The sequence below is a fragment of the Oncorhynchus mykiss genome, chromosome 25, assembly GCF_057628025.1.
Source record: "Oncorhynchus mykiss isolate SJ-2025 chromosome 25, ASM5762802v1, whole genome shotgun sequence".
Classification (NCBI taxonomy): Eukaryota; Metazoa; Chordata; class Actinopteri; order Salmoniformes; family Salmonidae; genus Oncorhynchus; species Oncorhynchus mykiss.
Window position 1 is genome coordinate 57,320,565 of NC_143046.1, and position 22,643 is coordinate 57,343,207.

General features: G+C 41.4%; 1 protein-coding gene and 2 long non-coding RNA genes across 3 annotated transcripts; all 3 read right to left on the reverse strand.

Moving 5' to 3' along the window:
• Positions 1-12,052: 12,052 nt before the first annotated feature.
• LOC149972062 (uncharacterized) lies at positions 12,053-13,495 on the reverse strand. Its single transcript, XM_090219303.1, has one exon. The coding sequence runs from the start codon at positions 13,493-13,495 to the stop codon at positions 12,056-12,058; it is 1,440 nt and encodes a 479-aa protein (XP_090075429.1). The 3' UTR covers positions 12,053-12,055.
• A 1,146-nt stretch (positions 13,496-14,641) lies between these two features.
• Positions 14,642-16,410, reverse strand: LOC149972063 (uncharacterized). The gene is made up of 3 exons (XR_016491896.1): positions 15,634-16,410; positions 15,413-15,494; positions 14,642-15,231 (listed from the first exon to the last, which is right to left on the reverse strand). It is a non-coding gene; the product is annotated as an uncharacterized LOC149972063 (long non-coding RNA).
• A 1,156-nt stretch (positions 16,411-17,566) lies between these two features.
• Positions 17,567-18,850, reverse strand: LOC149972064 (uncharacterized). The gene is made up of 2 exons (XR_016491897.1): positions 18,341-18,850; positions 17,567-18,163 (listed from the first exon to the last, which is right to left on the reverse strand). It is a non-coding gene; the product is annotated as an uncharacterized LOC149972064 (long non-coding RNA).
• Between the last annotated feature and the right edge of the window lie 3,793 nt (positions 18,851-22,643).

The following is a 22,643-nucleotide window of genomic DNA, read 5'->3' on the forward strand; positions in this document are numbered from 1 at the left end:
AGACAGAGAGATACAATGCCAAAACAGTGTGTGTTATTTGCAAGGAAACTGTCCCTGTTTGTAAATAATTAACATCTGAGCATGGTACTTTCAAGTTAGGCCTACCTTTCCACCCCAGACCGAGTAGGCCTACTGACGCAGAAAAATGTAAGCTTCAACTGCTGGCTAATCTTCTTCCTTGGCTTAACCCAACGAGAGGTCACAAGTGTTTCCCTAAAAGCTGTCTGGGTTTAAATGTATTTTATTGTACAGAATGTGAATAGCTTAATCAATTGATAGTGTCAGATTCGATTATATCCAAAGCAAATGAAACAACAATATCCCCATATGCATCAGAGTCACGTCTTTCCCAGTTATTCCTATTTTACAGCTTGTTTCTAGCATTAAGAATCGCGGACCAAAGTGTTGTTATAGATAACTGTATATAATCACATCTGTTTAATTTTCCTCAAAATATTAAACTAATAGTGGGTAGCACTGTACTTTTTGCCCTTTTCTTTAAGAAAAGGTAGGCCTATGGCATACCCTCTCATACACACTAACTTCAAGTCTTAACAGACACAGAGGTGGGCTATTTAAAGAGTGCATGGCGGGTGGAGGAATTGACTAACATATCTATGGATATAGCAGCCTATAGCCTAATTTCATCAGTCAAACCGGTAGGCCTGCCTCTTATTTCTTAAATAGGAAGAAATAGGCTCCAACACATATCCCTAATTAAAATGAAGACGTTTAAAATGAATGATGTTTACTCCAATTTGCCTACTTTCAGCACCATGAGCTGTCCATTTCCGATTGATTGTGCCGTGGCGGCACCTTCAAGTTTCAGCACCATAAGTTACCGTAAGTTACTTGAATCTGACTTCTTGTGAGGTCAATAACTCTGATAAACCTCTTTTGATATCCTCAGAGGACCGTTATTAGCATGTTTTAACCACTCCTTCATTATTACTGAAACACGATTCAAAGTGGTAAATATAAAGATCCAGTCCATAAAAAAATTGGAGGCCCCTTAAACTTCAGTGTTGTGATGCAAAAATGCTAGCAAAATGTATAGCGCATAGAATTAAAAAGGTATTGTCGGACATTATTAATTCTAATCAGACAGGTTTTTTACATGGACAATATATTGGAGATCATATACAGCAAGTACTGCAACCAATAGAACACTATGAAGAATCAGGGAAACCAGGCCTGCTATTCATAGCTGACTTTTAAAAGGCTTTTCATAAAGTACGACTGGAGTTTATATATTAATGCCTGGAACATTTCAATTTTGGACAATCTCTTATAAAATGGGTTAAAATCATGTATAGTAACCCTATGTGAAAAATAGTTGTACGGATGTACTCTGAGAGTCGGGAAGCAAGTTCAGGGAATGAATACATTTAATTAATAAATAAATGAACAAAACAAGGAACACAAACAGCGCACTGACATGAAACAGCAACAATGACTAATGGGGGTAGAAACCAAAGGGAGGGACATATAAAGGGCAGGTAATCAAGGAGGTGATGGAGTCCAGGTGAGTGTCATAATGCGTGTAAGGCTGGTGACAGGTGTGCGCCATAACGAACAGCCTGGTGACCTAGAGGCCGGAGAGGGAGCACATGTGACAATAGTAAATAATGGCTACTTCTCATAAAAGAAGGTTGTCCACTATCGGCATATCTATTTATTATGGCCATCGAAAAGTTAGCTATTAAAATCCGATCCTACAATAATATCAAGGGATTAGAAATCCCACCACCTGCCAACCCCTCTTTACACTGCTGCTACTCTCTGTTCATCATATATGCATAGTCACTTTAACCATATTTACATGTACATTCTACCTCAATCAGCCTGACTAACCGGTGTCTGTATGTAGCCTCGCTAGTTTTATAGCCTCACTACTGTATTTTTCACTGTCTTCTTACTGTTGTTTTTATTTCTTAACCTACCTATTGTTCACCTAATACCTTTTTTTTGCACTATTGGTTAGAGCCTGTAAGTAAGCATTTCACTGCGGTATTCGGCGCATGTGACAAATATACTTTGATTTGATTCATGCTGTTCTGTGCTGATGGCTGTTGGAGAGGGCAGCGGCAGCTGAGTGAGATGGGGCCTTTTATGGCCCTGCCTCTGGGAGCCTGTCTGCTTGTGACATGATGAGAGAGTGAGAGGGCCTTCCTGTAAGATATTTTGTGCTACAAACATACTTCTATTTGAAGAGGGTTTTTGACCATTCAGGGACCTACTATCAAACAGTCATGAAATCATCAAAAATGATTGTCTACACAAAAGAATGTGAATGTGGTCACCCCAAATTTTTTTTGCCAAGTTATATGCATGAAAATAAAGATGCTTTAAAATATGTGACATTTTGGAGAGATCTTTGGACAGTATAGGGGCCTCCTAGGCCTTGTTATGGATACATGTCTATTTAGATAGGTTGGTATAAGATATCTGCTCCATTTTTGGGTCCCATGTTGACAAGATGTTGGGGAATCACTGGAGGGAAATATTGACCAACTGAGCATCTCAGTTTACATCTCAATAAACACAATAGGTGTTTTGTTACATTTCAGTATTCTGTGAAATATTTAAAGTGTCATATTGGGATGCAAACTCAAAAATGTAAACTCTATCTGACATGTTACTGTTTTCTTATTTTTAAGCCCCTGACCATGTGTGTGAGGTGTATACAGGATGTACATAAATGGGCATAAACACGTGGCACAGAAAATAAAATATTGACATTTAGGAATTGAAAATGCATCTAAATATATTTAGTTTGTTTCAAATATTTTTTATTAAACACACACAAGAATGGTGTATAGGTGGTATACAAGACAGGTATACAATTCTTATCTAAACATAAAAGAGCATACAGGAACAACAAGACCCAGAGTTCTGGGTGCAGAACAAATAATACAAAACACGACATACAAAACAAGGACACGTAGAAAGAAAGAGGGAAGATGTCCCCCCTACCCCCCCCCCCCCTTATTCCCCCAAACCCCCCCCCCCCTCCCAACTTTGGGGGTTGGTTAATCCGTTTAGGGACTCAGATACTCCCAGGATTATCAGAAGCGGGTCTGGATCTATTGAAGTCTCCAAAACTTCAGAGAGGATCCCAAAAATTCCACTCCAATAACCATGCAAGCTAGAGCATAGGGCAAAGCAGTGGAGTAGTGTACCCTGCGTAGCCTGACCCCCCCCCCCAACTGCTCGGGTGGCAGGGCCAGCACATGCTGCCCAAAGGTAGATTAAAATATTACAATTGAGAGTGCGTTAATAAGTACAAATTCACAGCGCCGACTCGTCCAAGTAGGAGAGGAAAGGCTGCCAGATTTGATCAAATGTTGATAATTTATTGTTCAGAATATATCTAATTCTTTCTAAGTGTACAGTGTTTGCCAATTCACTGAGCCATAATTTGGTAGAGGGCGCTTCCCTCCTCTTCCAAAACAACAAGATTTGTTTTTTTGCCGAGATGAGACCGTACGAGATTAGTTGTTTTTGGGGGTTGGTTAATCCGTTTAGGGACTCAGATACTCCCAGGATTATCGGAAGCGGGTCTGGATCTATTGAAGTCTCCAAAACTTCAGAGAGGATCCCAAAAATTCCACTCCAATAACCATGCAAGCTAGAGCATAGGGCAAAGCAGTGGAGTAGTGTACCCTGCGTAGCCTGACATTTATCACATGTATGGGATGTGTCAGGAAATATCCTATGCAGTTTAATTTTGGAATAGTGTAATCTGTGTAAAACCTTGAATTGTATGAGACGATGTCTGGAATTAATGGAGCATGTGTGGATATACTCCAAGCTCTCTTCCCAGTCTGCCATCGAGATGTCAGTCCCTAGTTCTTCCTCCCATTTTGCCTTGATGGCATCAGTGGAAGGTGTGCTAACAGATTGAAAAGCATCATATAGACGCGATATCAGTTTATCGGAGGTGGGGCATATTTTTATGCATCCGTCAAACATGGAAGGTTTGGCATTCCCAAATGTTGGGAGGTGTTTCCTAACGTAGTCTCTAATTTGTAGGTATCTGAAAAAATTACTTCTGGGAAGGTTATAAGTTTCCCTCAGCAACTCAAAGGAAGCAAAGGTCCCTTCTATGTATAAATCCCCTATGGTACTTATCCCCAACTCTCCCCATCGCTCAAAGGTGTTATCAAGGTTAGAAGGGGCAAAGGAGGGATTCCTGGCGACAGGGAGCATGAATGACATTGGTCTAAGCTCAAAGTGGACTTTCATTTGCTTCCAGATTCGGACTGTGCTATGTATAATAGGATTGTTACAATAAAGTGACATCTCCAGATTGACAGGCGACAAAATCACAGCGCCTATAGAGAAGGGGTGACACTCCTCACGCTCCATACTAAGCCAGCTGGATGCCGGAAGTACGTCATCCAGCAGAAACGTAACAATGCGGAGGTTAGCGGCCCAGTAATAAAATATAAAATTTGGGAGAGACAATCCTCCTTCCATCTTGGATTTGCAGAGGTGTTTTTTACCTATTCTGTGTGTTTTATAATCCCAGATGAAAGGATTGATAATTGAGTCCAGTTGTTTATGAAAGGATTTAGGTATGAATACTGGGATGTTCTGATATAGGTAGAGCAGTTGTGGGAGGAAGACCATTTTAATGGCATTAATTCTTCCGAGGAGAGAAATTGGGAGAGTTCTCCAAAATAGTATGTTTGCTTTGAGTTTTTGTATCAGAGAGGGGAAATTATCTTTAAATAGTAAGGAGTATTGTTTGGTAACTACAATTCCTAGGTAGGTACATTTTTCTGAAGATAACTTAAATGGGAGATGTTCTAGCCAGGAGGCATTTTGCGACCGTATGGGCATTAATTCACTCTTGTTCCAATTTATTCTGTATCCCGAGAAGGTACCAAACAAATTGATCACATCAAGAATAGCTGGGATACTAGCCTGGGGTTCTGTTACATAGAGGAGGATGTCATCTGTCTAGAGGGAGATTTTATTTAGAGTATCTTTAGTATTATAGCCGTGTATTGCTGCATGAGATCTAATCGTCTGAGCGAGCGGTTCGATAATTAGGGCGAAGAGCATAGGCGACAGTGCACAACCCTGCCTTGTCCCCCTGTTGAGGTTAAATCGGGGCGACAATGATTGGTTAGTGAGTATTCTGGCACAGGGGTTCCTATATAAAAGCTGGATCCAATTTATGAACCTATCTCCAATATTACATTTCTGTAGGACCTTGAATAGATAGGGCCACTCAACTTGGTCAAAGGCCTTTTCGGCGTCAAGAGATATGACGGCAAGGTCCACGTTGGGTAACCTCTGAGAATACATAATATTGAAGAGGCGCCTGAGATTGAAGAATGAGTTTCTGTTAGGGATAAAGCCGGTCTGATCCGAATGGACCAATTTGCCAATTAAAGTGCTAAGCCTGTTAGCCAGAGTTTTTGCTAAAATCTTTTGGTCTGTATTAAGGAGAGATATTGGTCTGTATGACCCTACCTCTTCTGGATCTTTACCCTTCTTATGTATAACTGTAATGAACGCTTCGTCCAAAGTAGAAGGGAGAGCTCCATCCTCATTGGCCTGAACCAACATTTTGTGCAGATAGGGAGAGAGCATGTTGCTGAATGTTTTATAGAATTCACCAGGGTATCCATCTGGGCCCGGGGTCTTGCCACTCTTTAGAGATTTAATTGTTTCTCGAATTTCATCAAGAGATATTTCCTTATTCAGGAAGTTAGAATCGTCCTGGTTCAGGGCAGGGAGATTACAGTCCTCCAAAAATGTTTGCATAATTAAGGGGTTAGGATCCGCTTTAGATGTATATAGAGTCTCATAAAACTGCCGGAATCTGTCATTGATGTCTTTGGGGGAAGAGAGTAATTCCCCAGATGCAGATTTAACCCTGTGAATCATTCGGTCACTCACATTTTTTCGAAGTTGTCTGGCAAGTAATTTGTGTGGTTTGTCACCAAACTCAAAATATTTTTGCTTGGCATAGAGAAAAGATTTAGCAATTTTAGCTGAGAGAATCTGATTATATTCAAATTTTAAAGAGGTAATTTTTTTATGTTTCTCCATAGATGGGTGGCTAGCATTCTCCCTATCCAGTAAGTGAATTTGTCCCTCCAGTTCTTCCAGTTTTCCTCTGTTTTGCCTACTCCTGGCAGCCTGAAAGGAGATGATACAGCCTCTCAGATAAGCCTTCAGTGTTTTCCACAATAATGCTGGGGAGGTCTCTGTGTTGTCATTGGTATCAAAGAAATATGTAATTTGGTCTTTAAGATATTCACAGAATGTTGGTTCTGTGAGGAGCTGAGGATTCAACCTCCAGACCCTCTCGTTTGGTACAATGTCACCCAATCTCAGGGAGAAGGTGAGTGGACTGTGGTCCGAGATTATAATATCATGATACCTCACATTACAGGTATAGGGGAGTAGTCTAGCATCCAACAAAAAGTAGTCAATTCGAGTGTAAACCTTGTGAACATGAGAGTAAAAGGAGTATTCCCTACCCGTAGGGTTATGGATCCTCCATATATCAAATACGTTTGAATTTTTTATGTAGGTATTCAAGAATTTGCTTGAATAGGAGGTAGGGGTTCGCCGGGTAGAGGATCTATCCAAATATTGGTCTAGCACACAGTTAAGGTCCCCTCCAATGACCAGGTTAGTATGGGAGATATCTGGAATCAGGGCGAGGACTCTTTTGAAAAAAGAGGGGTTGTCAATGTTTGGTCCATAGATATTTAGTAGAGTTACTGAGGTAGAGTGGATTTCTCCTATTGCGATCACATACCGACCCTCTTTATCCGCAATAGTGGTTTTATGTAGAAAGGGAATTCCTTTCCGTACCAGAATCGCTGTGCCTCTCGTTTTGGCAGAGAAGTTAGAGTGATGCACTTGCCCCACCCACCTACACTTAAGTCTGCTATGAGAGTTATTCTTCAGATGGGTTTCTTGCAAAAATATAATATCAGACGAGAGTGCTTTCAAGTGGGCTAGGACCTTGCCCCTCTTAATTGGTTCGTTTAAACCCTTGACATTCCAGGAAGTGAATGTAAGCCCCGCCCTCCTCTCGTTTGTAGTTCCTATGGTGGCCTGCATACCATGTAACTTGATAAAAAGGTAAGAAAGCGCACCAAACCATCACGATCAGCATATGTAGCACCTACACCTGAGCAGTATCCAACCCACCCCTCCCCCCCTGCAAGCACCTTTACTTCCCACCCTGTTCCCCTAATTTCCCCAACACTTACCCCCCCCCCCCCATCAACCCACATTTAACAGGCATGTACAAACAGGAGAAAGAAAAAGGATAAATAAAAATAATAAACACATTGTCTGGCCGATGCCAAAAAAGCACGGCGCGACCTCGAACAAGAGGTAAAACAAAAATAAAATCCCAACTATACGTTCACCTCTCACTATCCTAGAACTTCTACTAACATATGAACTGAGGAGGCTCCCGCGAGTTAAGTGTTCAGTTAACATCTAATAAACCTAAACAGAATAAGTTGCAACTTAAACATATTGCGCATTTAAGCGTCATCCTGGGTCAATCCCAGAGATAAGCAAGATATAGCCTCAAGATGATATTGGTAAGCACTGCCGGTCAAAAAATAAACCACCCGCAACCGACATAGTCAGCCGTACCTTTACATACTGTGGGTCAGGAGATCGGAACAAGGATTTGTTAAATTAAACGTTCCCCCCATAAACAAAACATGTTTAAATAAAAATATATACATTATATATATACACACATACATACACACACACATATACATATATATATATATATACATACATATACATACATATACATACATATACACACATACATACACACACACATACACATATATATATACATATACATACATACATACACATACATACATGTAGATACACATATGTATTTATACATATATATACATACACACACACACACACACAGACATACATATACACACATACATATACACACATACATAAACACATACATATACATACACACATACATACACACACATACATACATACATATAGATACACATACGTGTATATATACATATATATACATACACACACACACACACACACACACACACACACACACACACACACACATACATACATATACATGTATGTATACATACCCACGCAAAAAAAATCATATATAAAAATATATATTTAAAGAATATGTATGTATACATCCATATGCACATATACACATACAAACATTCATACCCCAGAATAACAGTCTACACTGATTTAAAATATACACATACATAATACTAAAATGCTAAGAGAAAATAGTAATAAAGTACAAATAGTAATTATATGTACGCACACCTACACAGACATAAGCACTACAGAGGGCTGGTGGGACTCTAGTCGGGAGAGAGGCCCACGGCCAGACAAAGGCAGAACGGCACAAAACATCAACCTGCTAACCAGGTGTCTGCCCCCTCCCAACCATCACCCCCAGTCCCCTGCAAGCAATAAATAAATGGTATGGTAGTAAGAATAATGTAAGGATTGTAAAATAAATAACGAAACAAAACAAAAGTGGGGGAATATAAGTATATCCGTCCGAAGGTGTCAGTGATCAAACCTGGAAGTAAAAAATATGCATCGCTCTGAGCACAGCCGGGATGAAAGTGAATGTAACGTTCATTGAGAGCTCTGACCGCCATCCATTGGTCTGCTCAGCGTCTTACATGTTCGGTAGCCCTTGTTGAGCCCGTTTAATACGTTTTCACCCAATATGGTATAGTATGGATTCGAGTCCATGAGCAGACCCTAACACGCAATAACAAGGCACTCTAACCTGTACGGGGGATTGGTGTATATCCCCGGATAAACTTCTCTGCGTCCAAAACCGAGGAGAGCCAAATCTTCTCACCGGAAGGCGGGGTAATTCTTAGTCTTGCAGGGAAGAGTAAGGCTGGGCGAAGATGGAGTTTGTAGAGTTTGGTCATGACATCTCTGTAGTCGGCGCGATGCTTTGCCACATCGGGCGCATAATCCTCATAGACACGGAATGGATGCCCTTTATGTGACAGGTTGCCCCTCATTCGAGCTTCACGCAGGATAAGATCCTTGGTCTTGAAACTGTGACAACAGATGATTTTACTGGGCGAGGACGTTTGCCCGGTCCAGGCACTGGGACAAGGGAGCGATGTGCGCGGTCCAGCTGGGGATCCGAATCCAAAACATCCGATCCCATTGCATCCTTCAATAGCTTGGCGAAGAAGTCGGTGGGGCGAGAGCCCGCCTCTACCCCCTCTGCCAGACCAACAACGCGAAGGTTATTACGTCTGGATCGGCCCTCCAGGTCCACCACTTTCACAGAAAGCGTCTGCACAGTATCCTGCAATGACGTACATAGCTTCTCTAACTCGTCGATCCTGCCAGCGTTGAATTCAGAAGCTTTCTCAAGGTCCACAATACTCTGGCCATGCGAAGCGACCGTTCGAATGATGCTCTCGATTTTGGTGTCCAGTTCAGCAATAGTGGCCTTAAGATCCTCAGCTATAGCAACACGTAGCTCCCCCAAAGCCCGGGTAAGTTCTGTAAGTGTCACGTTGTTGCATGTGCCTCCCGCCATGTCTGTCTCGTTGTTTAGTGGGGAGTAGGCCTCCGCTGTGGATTTATTGTCCTTTGGTCGCTTATTACTCGGCATTTTCATATAGAAAGTTACAATCTTGTATTAGAAAGAAACGTTTGTTGTAAAAAGTGCCATAAAGTAGGTTAAATTAGATTATTTCGCAAAAAAGTTGCAGGAGCCTCTCACGCACAACCCTTCACTCGCCCCCCCCCCCCTCACTCGCCCCCCCCCCGTTGTGTCTTTTTTTAACCTTTATTAACAAGGCAAGGTTAATTAAGAACAAATTCTTATTTTCAATGATGGCCTAGGAACAGTGCAGAACTGAAAGCAGAACGACAGATTTGTACCTTGTCAACTCGGGGGTTTGAACTTGCAACCTTCAGGTTACTAGTCCAACCACTAGGCTACCCTGCCGCCGTCTATGAAATACATAAATAAAATGTTTTTGTTTTGTTTAAATATGTGTATAAAATATACTTTCCTGTACAGTAAGTAAATGTAAGAAATCCAGAAAGCATGAAAAAATGTTTTTGTAATGTCTAAAATAAAATATAATAATATAATATTGTCTGTACAGTAAGTAACGTAAATGCAGAAGCAATAAGAATTGTAAATGATGATAGAACACATCAAATTCATGTGAACATGAGGACACAAAGGAGATATTTAATTAAAAGATCATATTTTAATACATTTTTAATGCTGAAAAAATCTATGTATGGCAAATCCAATTTGGGAAAATGGCCTGTTGGACAAAAATGAAAAATAGTTAACATCCTTGCTACTTCAGCCATTTGCTATGTTAAAGTCAAATCACAGTTAATGATGAATGGATACAATTTGGAAGGATTTTCCAGAGTCATACCTCAGTAGTGTAGAGTGTCAGGTGGCACAACCATTGGTGCCATGAGGTCAAAGTGTGAAGGAGGGAGCAAGCCAGAGAGCTGTCTAGGAAGCAGTCCAGCCCCATGGCTTGGAGGCTTTGAGTTGGTCCCATCATTGTAATGCATTGTGGGGTATCTGCTGCCCCATAGACCTGCTGGCAGTGGGAAAGGTGTTAGCGAGGAGACCACCAGGGACATCTATGATTGGCTGACACAGTCTTGGTTAGACCACATGTATTCTAAAGCAATATTCACCTGCTTTCATAGAGTAGGGATTCACTCCTTTGGGGACACTGCCAGTGTTCCCCTGATATCCATGTGTCCCCATCGGTGGAGGTGGTGGTACACACTTGTTCTGTAAAACACATCAACACATTTTCCAAATTGTTGGTAATATCAGCACAGTTGAAATACAATGGTTGTTCACTGTTTTTAATTTAATTGAATTTAAGTGTGTACTTCAGCCTTGGGCTCAGTTTTGTTAACCCATCTGTGCAGAGTTGGATCCCAGACAATCTGAGGAAGAAGAGATTAGCAATGTGAAGCAAGCCACAATTTATTTTATTTTTTAAATCCACTCAATTGTCTCTACATAGAATATAGTGTTAATAACCAGTTCCTTACAGATCTGTCTTTGTCCTCAGGTAGATGAACCTCCTTCTTATTAGCTCTTCCACTCCCAAAGACCCAGCTCAGCCAGCCTCCACTGTTATTGTGAACAGCAGGGGTCTCGGGCTCAGCCACCGGCCGGGTGCCAGTCTGGAACTGAGGGTTGGCATCGGAGTGTTCCGGCTTGGTGATGGACATCATAGCAGGATGCTCCACATATCTAAGTCGGACATCTGTAATAAGTGGGAGAAGTCAGGCCACTCTGCTCATGTCACCATACAGAACAATTACTGGCTGACAGGTAGGAACGTCTTGCTCTGATACTCTGTTTACAACCCAATCTTAACCTACACGCAGTCACAGGGATTACTGGGAGGTTACTCCAGGACTCTGCCACCGCATTGTTTTGGTTGCAAAATGAACAATTCCCTGCATATTATGTGAGGGCTTACAAATGTGACCAATCACCAAACTATTTCTGCATAAAATAGTCACATCACAATATTATCGCATAGAACTGACAATTACCACAGTACAAAAAGAGTGCTCGCAATTTCAACCAATCACCGCACATTTACTGCATAATATGGTTCAATCAAGCGACACATCAACACAGTTTTTTCCCTTGTCAGTGCATTTTTGCAACAAATTGGACAAAACAATTGCATATTGCAATGCAAAATGTCATAATTGTCGCTGCAAAATCTAGCATATTTATCCGCAAATATGAAAAAAATCCATGTGAAATCCTGGAGAGATTCACTGGAGTATGAAAATGTATAGACTCACTACTGTCAGTCGCTCTGGATAACAGTGTCTGCTAAATGACTCAAATGTAAAAGTACAATGGAGCTAAACATTTTTATGTAGAAAATGCATGAAAGTATTACAGCTATACACTCACATGAGCCATACATTTGATCTATCACAACTTATTCTCGCAATAGTAATTTCTTTACTAATTAGGTAAGGTTAAGTGACCTCTTCTCTTGGAATAGAAATCCACAGGTGGAGTACACGCTCCACCATCCCATTTCCGCAGTGGTGCCAACATGGGGATGATGGAAGGTGGTTGTGGATGAATGTTTTCATTCTTCACAGGGACACTGGCTGTGAGGAGGATCTCCTCCCTCTCTTCAGGGATGAGGCCTGATGCTCGGAAGATCCCCTCCCTCTGTGCAGGGACACTGGCTGTTTGGAGGATACCTTCCCTCTGTGATGGGATGAGGCCTGATGCTCGGAGGATCTCCTCTCTCTGTGTAGGGACACTGGCTGTTTGGAGGATACCCTCCCTCTGTGATGGGATGAGGCCTGATGCTCGGAGGATCTCCTCTCTCTGTGCAGGGACACTGGCTGTTTGGAGGATACCCTCCCTTGGTGGCGGGATGAGGCCTGATGCTCGGAGGATCTCCAACCTCTCAGCAGGGACACTAGCCTTTGGGACGATCCCCTCCCTGTGCGCAGGGACGCTGACCATTGGGACGATTCCCTTCCTCTGCGCAGTGACACTGGCCATCAGGTGGATCAACTCCTTTTGTGCAGGAATGAGGCCTGATGCTCTGAGGATCTTCTTCTTCGGCACAGTGATAGAAGCTGCTGGAAGAATCCCCTCCCTCTGTTCAGTGATGCTGGCTGCTGAGAGAATCCCATCCCTCTGTGCTGGGACACTGGCTGTTCGGACATTCCCCTCCCTCTGTGGCGGGATGAGGCCTGATGCTCGGAGGATCTCCAACCTCTCAGCAGGGACACTAGCCTTTGGGACGATCCCCTCCCTGTGCGCAGGGACGCTGACCATTGGGACGATTCCTTTCCTCTGCGCAGTGACACTGGCCATCAGGTGGATCAACTCCTTTTGTGCAGAAATGAGGCCTGATGCTCGGAGGATCTTCTCCTTTCGCACAGTGACAGTAGCTGCAGTAGCTGCTGGAAGAATCACCTCCCTCTGTGCAGGGACACTGGCTGTGAGGCGGATGTCCTCCCTCTCTTCAGGGATGAGGCCTGATGCTCGGAAGATCTCCTCCCTCTGCACAGTGATGTTAGCTGCTGGGAGAATCCCCTCCCTCTGTGCAGGGACACTGGCTGTTTGGAGGATACCCTCCCTCTGTGACAGGATGAGGCCTGATGCTCGGAGCATTTCCTCCCTCTGTGACGGGATGAGGCCTGATGCTCGGAGGATCTCCTCCCTCTGCACAGTGATGTTAGCTGCTGGAAGAATCCCCTCCCTCTGTGCAGGAACACTGGCTGTTTGGAGGATACCCTCCCTCTGTGACAGGATGAGGCCTGATGCTCGGAGCATTTCCTCCCTCTGTGACGGGATGAGGCCTGATGCTCGGAGGATCTCCTCCCTCTGCACAGCAACTTCGGCTGCTGTGATGATCTGCAGGTATAAATAGAGCATAAATTAATTCCCTATGAAATCAACCACTTAGAATCTATAACATCATTACACTGAGTGTATTAAACATTAAGAACACCTTCTCTTTCAGTGACATAGACAAATCAGGTGAAAGCTATAATCCCTTATTGATGTGAATTGTTAAATCTTCTTCTCAGTGTAGATGAAGGGGGGGGGGGGGGGGGCAGGTTAAAGAATGATTTTTAGACAATTGAGACATGGATTGTGTATGTGTGTCATTCAGAGGGTGAATGGGCAAGACCAAAGATTTAAGTCCCTTTGAACAGAGTATGGTAGTATGTGCCAGGTGCACCGGTTTGGGTCAAGAACTGCAATGCTGTTGGGTTTTTCAGCTCAACAGTTTTCCCTGAGTATCAACAATGGTCCACCACCAAAGGGGGGAAACTCAATAGGAAGGTGTTGTTAATGTTTTGTTCACTCAGTGTAGATCAATCCCTAGCATATACTTCCATTTGCATGTGTACTGATACTGTAAATACACAAATTATATTAATGTTATCTACAATATATTATAATACCGTAAGTCTCCCTGCTGCAGGGGCATTTCCTCCTACAATTTTGAGCTGATTTTCTTCACTTTAGCAATATTTTGTATCTTTGTTAATTTTAATTGTAATTGTGTTTGGAAAGGTACTGTTACTACAGGAGATGATGCTATCATAAAGCATTTGATGTAAGTATGTAGGACAATTACCCATAATGCTCACTGACTGAACATTCAAAATTACCATGGCAATTATTGACGCATTCACATGCTTTCGGAAACTTGGAACCTCAGAGTTAAAATGAATGTAAGTTATTAGCGTAGAGCTTGCTACTGGTTGATTCTGATACTTCACAAGTGGGAAACCTGAAATCCTCATTCCATAACGAGTTAGTGAGTCAGAGAGTCAGAAATGTCCGAATTTTCTAGTTCCGACTTGAAGGGCCTTCTATGATGTAGGGCAGGTCAGTAACCAAATTATTTTACTGTCCCCAGTCGCACACAGACTTTTATGGTCACACAAGTTGCCACTCATTCAAAATGAGTAGCCTAACAATTATTTACGTGGCCCCAGGTACATTTGCAACCAAATTATTTTTGTGTGAGAAATCAATAATAGTTGCACACGTAGGGTAACAGTGAGCAATGAGCAAGATAAGCATAGATGGGAAGTTGACAATAGCTTATTATTAGTGTAAATAAACTGTATTTCTATGGTTGCAGTCCTCAAAGATTGAATTGCATTGAATTGAATTAATCAGATCCAATGATTTACCGCCCGTAGGGTGGGGTACCGCTAGTCATCATTATTATAATCACCATCTCAATCATTATCACCATACCATCATAGACTTATTCTTCTGTATCTGAGACTCATCTGACACTACCTTAGATATGGCAGTCTGCAACTCAATACACTGCCCCTGCATGGTGTTCAGCGTCCCCTGCATGTGGTTAATCGACTGCTTAACATCGTTCAGCAGGATCTGAATCTCAAGCCTGCAGAAAATCAGGTGGTTCAACATACTGAGATGACGAGAGGCTTCAGACCATGCCCATTGGACCATCTTTAGGATTCTTTCTCACTTAACACCAATCGTATTAGGAATGTAACTTTGTGCAGAAGATGTTACTATAGTGTTATTTAGAAGAAAAAAAGTGTACTTTGTCAGGTGCCAAAAGGGTGACGGCATGTCTCCCTGCTCCAGTGAGCTCTGCTGACAGGTCTTGCTCACTGTTGGAGGAACGGGAGCCAAATTAGGGGACAAATATCGATGGTTGTTCAACAATGAAACATTCATGGCATAATGGGGATTGTTCTTCCCTGTGAAAAGAATAAAAACAGCTGGGATTTACTTTCTCACTTTTAGATAATGTAATACAATCTTTAAACCCATCAGAAGTGTAGTGCTTACCTCCATGAAAATGTTGGTCCCTGTTATTTTGGGCGGCATTGTCCCAATGTTGACCACTAGTTCCAACTTGTGATGAGAAGGTCTTGATGAAACGATCAAGTCAACATTTTGTTAGACATTTCAGAGATAGCATTAACAGTTGTACATGAGACAGTGCTTCCAGATATTGAGGTATCTTCCTTCTGAGGTATGTAAAAAAAATCTGGTGTGTGAGTACTCACATGAAAGGTATCCATGATTCTTGGTCAGAAGCTGGAATTATTGCTACACAGCTTTCAGGCGACTTTATGTCTTGGGCCTGGATGAATCATTGAAATACAAGTAATAATGTGAATTTGTGATGCATAATTGCCATTGTAATTTGGAATATTCCATCAAAGTTATTTTTTTGACAGTCAAAACAACTAACTCTTACGATTAATCACTTGACTTGAGTAATTTGAGTTAACGGAAATAGCTACTTTATATTCTGACCTAGACACTGACTTGTGCAATGCCTAATGCATAAACTATGCGTGTTATTGGCTCATCATAGTATATAGCCGAGGGTCTCATAGTCCAAAAACAGCATTGGCCATTGGACTGCTCAGTCAAAACAACAAATTTACGATGAATCACTTGACTGGAGTAACTTGAGTTCGGGAAACTAAAACATTAAAAGTAGGCTATAGCTTGACGCATATTCTTACCTTGGACAAGCTATCCAAAAGGCCTAACCAGTCTTGCTTGAAGATACCGTTAGGCAGATAAAAGCGCGGTACGGTTTGAGACACGGTATTGTGAATCTGTCACACTGATATAAAAGCACGTTTTCATTTATGATTTACACTGTAGAATGACCTGCAAGCCAATCAGAATCGAGTTTTAAACTACACCGTGGGTTCCATGGAACGTCACAAACATAATTGTCCACTTGCGTCACAGATTAAAGTCACTGAACATGGGTTTAATAGCTATATTGGCTTTATGTACAGTAAATGCACATCGTATTGAATTGAGATTACACCAACTGCACCACTGAAACTATTTAGCCTAATCCTTTGAGGATCATATGTCAAATGTCAGAATCATGGCACATGAAAACATAATGAAATTGACTGCAGATTATACAATTCACTGTGACACAATATCCATGTAATTTCAATTAAATTACGTTGAACCAACGTGGAATAAACATTGAATTGATTTATGTGCCCATTGGGAAGTGATCAAATCGAAATGATTGAATACATACAGTATTACAAAGAAAGAGATACGAAAATAGCTTCGAAAGGCTCGAAAAAGTCTAATTTCCCTGGGCCACCCAAAAGAAAAATGTATGTACGCATTACTGTAAATCGTTTTGGATGAAAGCGTCTGCTTTCAAATCTGTGACTCTCACACATATTTACAATCTCGCGATCTTTTTTTCTGGCGCTTTCACGTTGCGGGATTTCGTGAAGTAATTGATGCGCAGGAGAGCTTCATGAAATCAGCGACATTAACGGTTCCAAATCGAGCAAAAAGCTTCAATTTAAAAGTCCATCGTTCACAAATTGTGGCATATTTTCTGTTTCAAGATGCGTTCTGTTAAGTTTCTCTGATCTCAGTAATTTAGGTTTTCAATATTCTTATATTCTTAATATTCTAATTTAGGTTTTCAATATTCTACTCCCTGTCAGGGGTCTGAGGATTCTGAAACAAAATAGTGTAGGCTCTTGAAACGCATCGGTGCGTTGGTAGATGTGCTGTACATTGTTATAAACACTTATTACACTGCTATAGACTTATTATCAATGTCACTCCCTGTTATAAACACATATTACAGTATAAATGATGATCCTGTGTAGAGCATGCCGATCCCACCACCAGGGTTGTGGGTTCGATTCCCGGGGAAACCCATACGTAAAATGTATGTGCAAATGACTGTAAGTCGCTTTGAATGAAAGCATCTGCTAAATGTAATATATTATGATTACATTGTTTAAACAACAGACCTGCAATGTGAAAGTATATTGCTTTTTCAAATGAATATTTGTGTTGGAACTTGACATCAGTTGGAAAGGCAGCACATGTATCTGTTGAATTACTACCTGATTCAAAAGTTGTGGACAGAAATGTGGGTATACTATAATACAAGTAAAAAATAAAATAATGACAAGCACATCTTGTTCCTTTTTGAATTCAGGTTTTATTAAGTCAGGGTAGCTTGGTGATCATGGCTACGTGTAACAGCATTGAGATCCCCTCTGGAAACAGAACTGAATTGAGTATTACTAAACCAATATACCCTCAACTATACAGACACACAGCAATGTAGTGCTGCTGACCTGGGTTCCAGACCCACTAGGGGAGTCACCCTGCAGACCCACTAAGGGGCGGCACGTAGCCTCAAGTTTAGATCATTGGGCCAGTTACCGAAAGATTGCTGGCTTAAATACCGGAGCCGACAAAGTGAGAAAATAAGGCACTTGTGGGTGTCTCAGAGGGAGTTGGGATATGCAAAAAAACAACAATTGTGTGTAAGTTAAAATGCTCCATCATTCTTGTCAATGCAGGTTCGTAGTGTTGTAATACTGTTGTAATACTGTAGCTACTATTTGACTGGAGTTGGGTCTTGATAGGAGAGACTGAGTAAGGAGTAGTAAAGCCCCTGCCAACCAGGAGCTCTCAACCCTCCTGTTCTAAATCCTCTGTGAACTTCCTGACCTTGAACAAGACCTCCATGTTGACTGTGGGTTGCGTGGTGGATAGTGAGCACAGCACGTCAGACTGGAGGGCAGAGGGACACACACAGAAGACAAACAAAATCATGAGCATGGTTCAGAAATTACACAAATGTGAGAGTCAGTTTGAAATGCCTGGATGTGTATGTTGAAACAGCATGTTCCAGTATGTTTGTGAGCAGTGAATGTGAGTGGGTCTGTGCTTTGAATGTGTGTTTCTCACCATGCAGATGATGGGCTCCAGCAGCTTGTCGCTAGGCACATCCATCCAGGTCAATTCTATGGCAGCCGGGTCACCTGGCGAGCACGCGGTCAGAAGGTCATCCACCATCAACTGACTGGTGGCACAGGATGTCCCTCGCACCTAGAGTACCATCACAAACAACAACATATCTTAAAATCTCCTAAATTGTAGAGAAAGAGATACACCTTTAATGTGCTGTACAAGAGTGGACTTCAATAGTTACCATACAGTATTAGTAGAAACGTTTTAAATAAATCACAAATGACTGAAATGACAGTATAGACAGAGAGATAGTCCTATGTGTTCATCTTATTATATTTCTACAATGCCAAAACAGTGTGTGTTATTTGCAACGAAACTGTCCCTGTTTGTAAATAATTAACTCTGAGACGTCCGTAGGGATCTGAGCATGGTACTTTCAAGTTAGGCCTACCTTTCCACCCCAGACCGAGTAGGCCTACTGACGCAGAAAAATGTAAGCTTCAACTGCTGGCTAATCTTCTTCCTTGGCTTAACCCAACGAGAGGTCACAAGTGTTTCCCTAAAAGCTGTCTGGGTTTAAATGTATTTTATTGTACAGAATGTGAATAGCTTAATCAATTGATAGTGTCAGATTCGATTATATCCAAAGCAAATGAAACAACAATATCCCCATATGCATCAGAGTCACGTCTTTCCCTGTTATTCCTATTTTACATCTTGTTTCTAGCATTAAGAATCGCGGACCAAAGTGTTGTTATAGATAACTGTATATAATCACATCTGTTTCATTTTCCTCAAAATATTAAACTAATAGTGGGTAGGCCTGTACTTTTTGCCCTTTTCTTTAAGAAAAGGTAGGCCTATGGCATACCCTCTCATACACACTAACTTCAAGTCTTAACAGACACAGAGGTGGGCTATTTAAAGAGTGCATGGCGGGTGGAGGAATTGACTAACATATCTATGGATATAGCAGCCTATAGCCTAATTTCATCAGTCAAACCGGTAGGCCTGCCTCTTATTTCTTAAACAGGAAGAAATAGGCTCCAACACATATCCCTAATTAAAATGAAGACGTTTAAAATGAATGATGTTTACTCCAATTTGCCTACTTTCAGCACCATGAGCTGTCCATTTCCGATTGTTTGTGCCGTGGCGGCAGCTTCAAGTTTCAGCACCACAATGTAAGTTACTTGAATCTGATTTCTTCTGAGGTCAATAACTCTGATAAACCTTTTTTGATATCCTCAGAGGACCGTTATTATCATGTTTTAACCACTCCTTCATTATTACTGAAACACGATTCAAAGTGGTAAATATAAAGATCCAGTCCATAAAAAAATTGGAGGCCCCTTACACTTCAGTGTTGTGATGCAAAAATGCTAGCAAAATGTATAGCGCATAGAATTAAAAAGGTATTGTTGGACATTATTCATTCTAATCAGACAGGTTTTTTACATGGACAATATATTGGAGATCATATACAGCAAGTACTGCAACCAATAGAACACTATGAAAAATCAGGGAAACCAGGCCTGCTATTCATAGCTGACTTTTAAAAGGCTTTTCATAAAGTACGACTGGAGTTTATATATTAATGCCTGGAACATTTCAATTTTGGACAATCTCTTATAAAATGGGTTAAAATCATGTATAGTAACCCTAGGTGAAAAATAGTTGTACGGATGTACGCTGAGAGTCGGGAAGCAAGTTCAGGGAATGAATACATTTAATTAATAAATAAATGAACAAAACAAGGAACACAAACAGCGCACTGACATGAAACAGCAACAATGACTAATGGGGGTAGAAACCAAAGGGAGGGACATATAAAGGGCAGGTAATCAAGGAGGTGATGGAGTCCAGGTGAGTGTCAAAATGCGTGTAAGGCTGGTGACAGGTGTGCGCCATAACGAACAGCCTGGTGACCTAGAGGCCGGAGAGGGAGCACATGTGACAATAGTAAATAATGGCTACTTCTCATAAAAGAAGGTTGTCCACTATCGGCATATCTACAGTGCCTTGCGAAAGTATTCGGCCCCCTTGAACTTTGCGACCTTTTGCCACATTTCAGCCTTCAAACATAAAGATATAAAACTGTATTTTTTGTGAAGAATCAACAACAAGTGGGACACAACCATGAAGTGGAACGACATTTATTGGATATTTCAAACTTTTTTAACAAATCAAAAACTGAAAAATTGGGCGTGCAAAATTATTCAGCCCCTTTACTTTCAGTGCAGCAAACTCTCTCCAGAAGTTCAGTGAGGATCTCTGAATGATCCAATGTTGACCTAAATGACTAATGATGATAAATACAATCCACCTGTGTGTAATCAAGTCTCCGTATAAATGCACCTGCACTGTGATAGTCTCAGAGGTCCGTTAAAAGCGCAGAGAGCATCATGAAGAACAAGGAACACACCAGGCAGGTCCGAGATACTGTTGTGAAGAAGTTTAAAGACGGATTTGGATACAAAAATATTTCCCAATCTTTAAACATCCCAAGGAGCACTGTGCAAGCGATAATATTGAAATGGAAGGAGTATCAGACCACTGCAAATCTACCAAGACCTGGCCGTCCCTCTAAACTTTCAGCTCATACAAGGAGAAGACTGATCAGAGATGCAGCCAAGAGGCCCATGATCACTCTGGATGAACTGCAGAGATCTACAGCTGAGGTGGGAGACTCTGTCCATAGGACAACAATCAGTCGTATATTGCACAAATCTGGCCTTTATGGAAGAGTTGCAAGAAGAAAGCCATTTCTTAAAGATATCCATAAAAAGTGTTGTTTAAAGTTTGCCACAAGCCACCTGGGAGACACACCAAACATGTGGAAGAAGGTGCTCTGGTCAGATGAAACCAAAATTGAACTTTTTGGCAACAATGCAAAACGTTATGTTTGGCGTAAAAGCAACACAGCTGAACACACCATCCCCACTGTCAAACATGGTGGTGGCAGCATCATGGTTTGGGCCTGCTTTTCTTCAGCAGGGACAGGGAAGATGGTTAAAATTGATGGGAAGATGGATGGAGCCAAATCTGGAAGAAAACCTGATGGAGTCTGCAAAAGACCTGAGACTGGGACGGAGATTTGTCTTCCAACAAGACAATGATCCAAAACATAAAGCAAAATCTACAATGGAATGGTTCAAAAATAAACATATCCAGGTGTTAGAATGGCCAAGTCAAAGTCCAGACCTAAATCCAATCGAGAATCTGTGGAAAGAACTGAAAACTGCTGTTCACAAATGCTCTCCATCCAACCTCACTGAGCTCGAGCTGTTTTGCAAGGAGGAATGGGAAAATATGTCAGTCTCTCGATGTGCAAAACTGATAGAGATACCCCAAGCGACTTACAGCTGTAATCGCAGCAAAAGGTGGCGCTACAAAGTATTAACTTAAGGGGGCTGAATAATTTTGCACGCCCAATATTTCAGTTTTTGATTTGTTAAAAAAGTTTGAAATATTTAATAAATGACGTTCCACTTCATGATTGTGTCCCACTTGTTGTTGATTCTTCACAAAAAAATACAGTTTTATATCTTTATGTTTGAAGCCTGAAATGTGGCAAAAGGTCGCAAAGTTCAAGGGGGCCGAATACTTTCGCAAGGCACTGTATTTATTATGGCCATCGAAAAGTTAGCTATTAAAATCCGATCCTACAATAATATCAAGGGATTAGAAATCCCACCACCTGCCAACCCCTCTTTACACTGCTGCTACTCTCTGTTCATCATATATGCATAGTCACTTTAACCATATTTACATGTACATTCTACCTCAATCAGCCTGACTAACCGGTGTCTGTATGTAGCCTCGCTAGTTTTATAGCCTCACTACTGTATTTTTCACTGTCTTCTTACTGTTGTTTTTATTTCTTAACCTACCTATTGTTCACCTAATACCTTTTTTTTGCACTATTGGTTAGAGCCTGTAAGTAAGCATTTCACTGCGGTATTCGGCGCATGTGACAAATATACTTTGATTTGATTCATGCTGTTCTGTGCTGATGGCTGTTGGAGAGGGCAGCGGCAGCTGAGTGAGATGGGGCCTTTTATGGCCCTGCCTCTGGGAGCCTGTCTGCTTGTGACATGATGAGAGAGTGAGAGGGCCTTCCTGTAAGATATTTTGTGCTACAAACATACTTCTATTTGAAGAGGGTTTTTGACCATTCAGGGACCTACTATCAAACAGTCATGAAATCATCAAAAATGATTGTCTACACAAAAGAATGTGAATGTGGTCACCCCAAATTTTTTTTGCCAAGTTATATGCATGAAAATAAAGATGCTTT

Bases quoted from the DNA above. Each gene is read 5' to 3' on its own strand.
- LOC149972062 (XM_090219303.1), bottom strand. From the start codon at position 13,495: ATGCTCTATTTATACCTGCAGATCATCACAGCAGCCGAAGTTGCTGTG.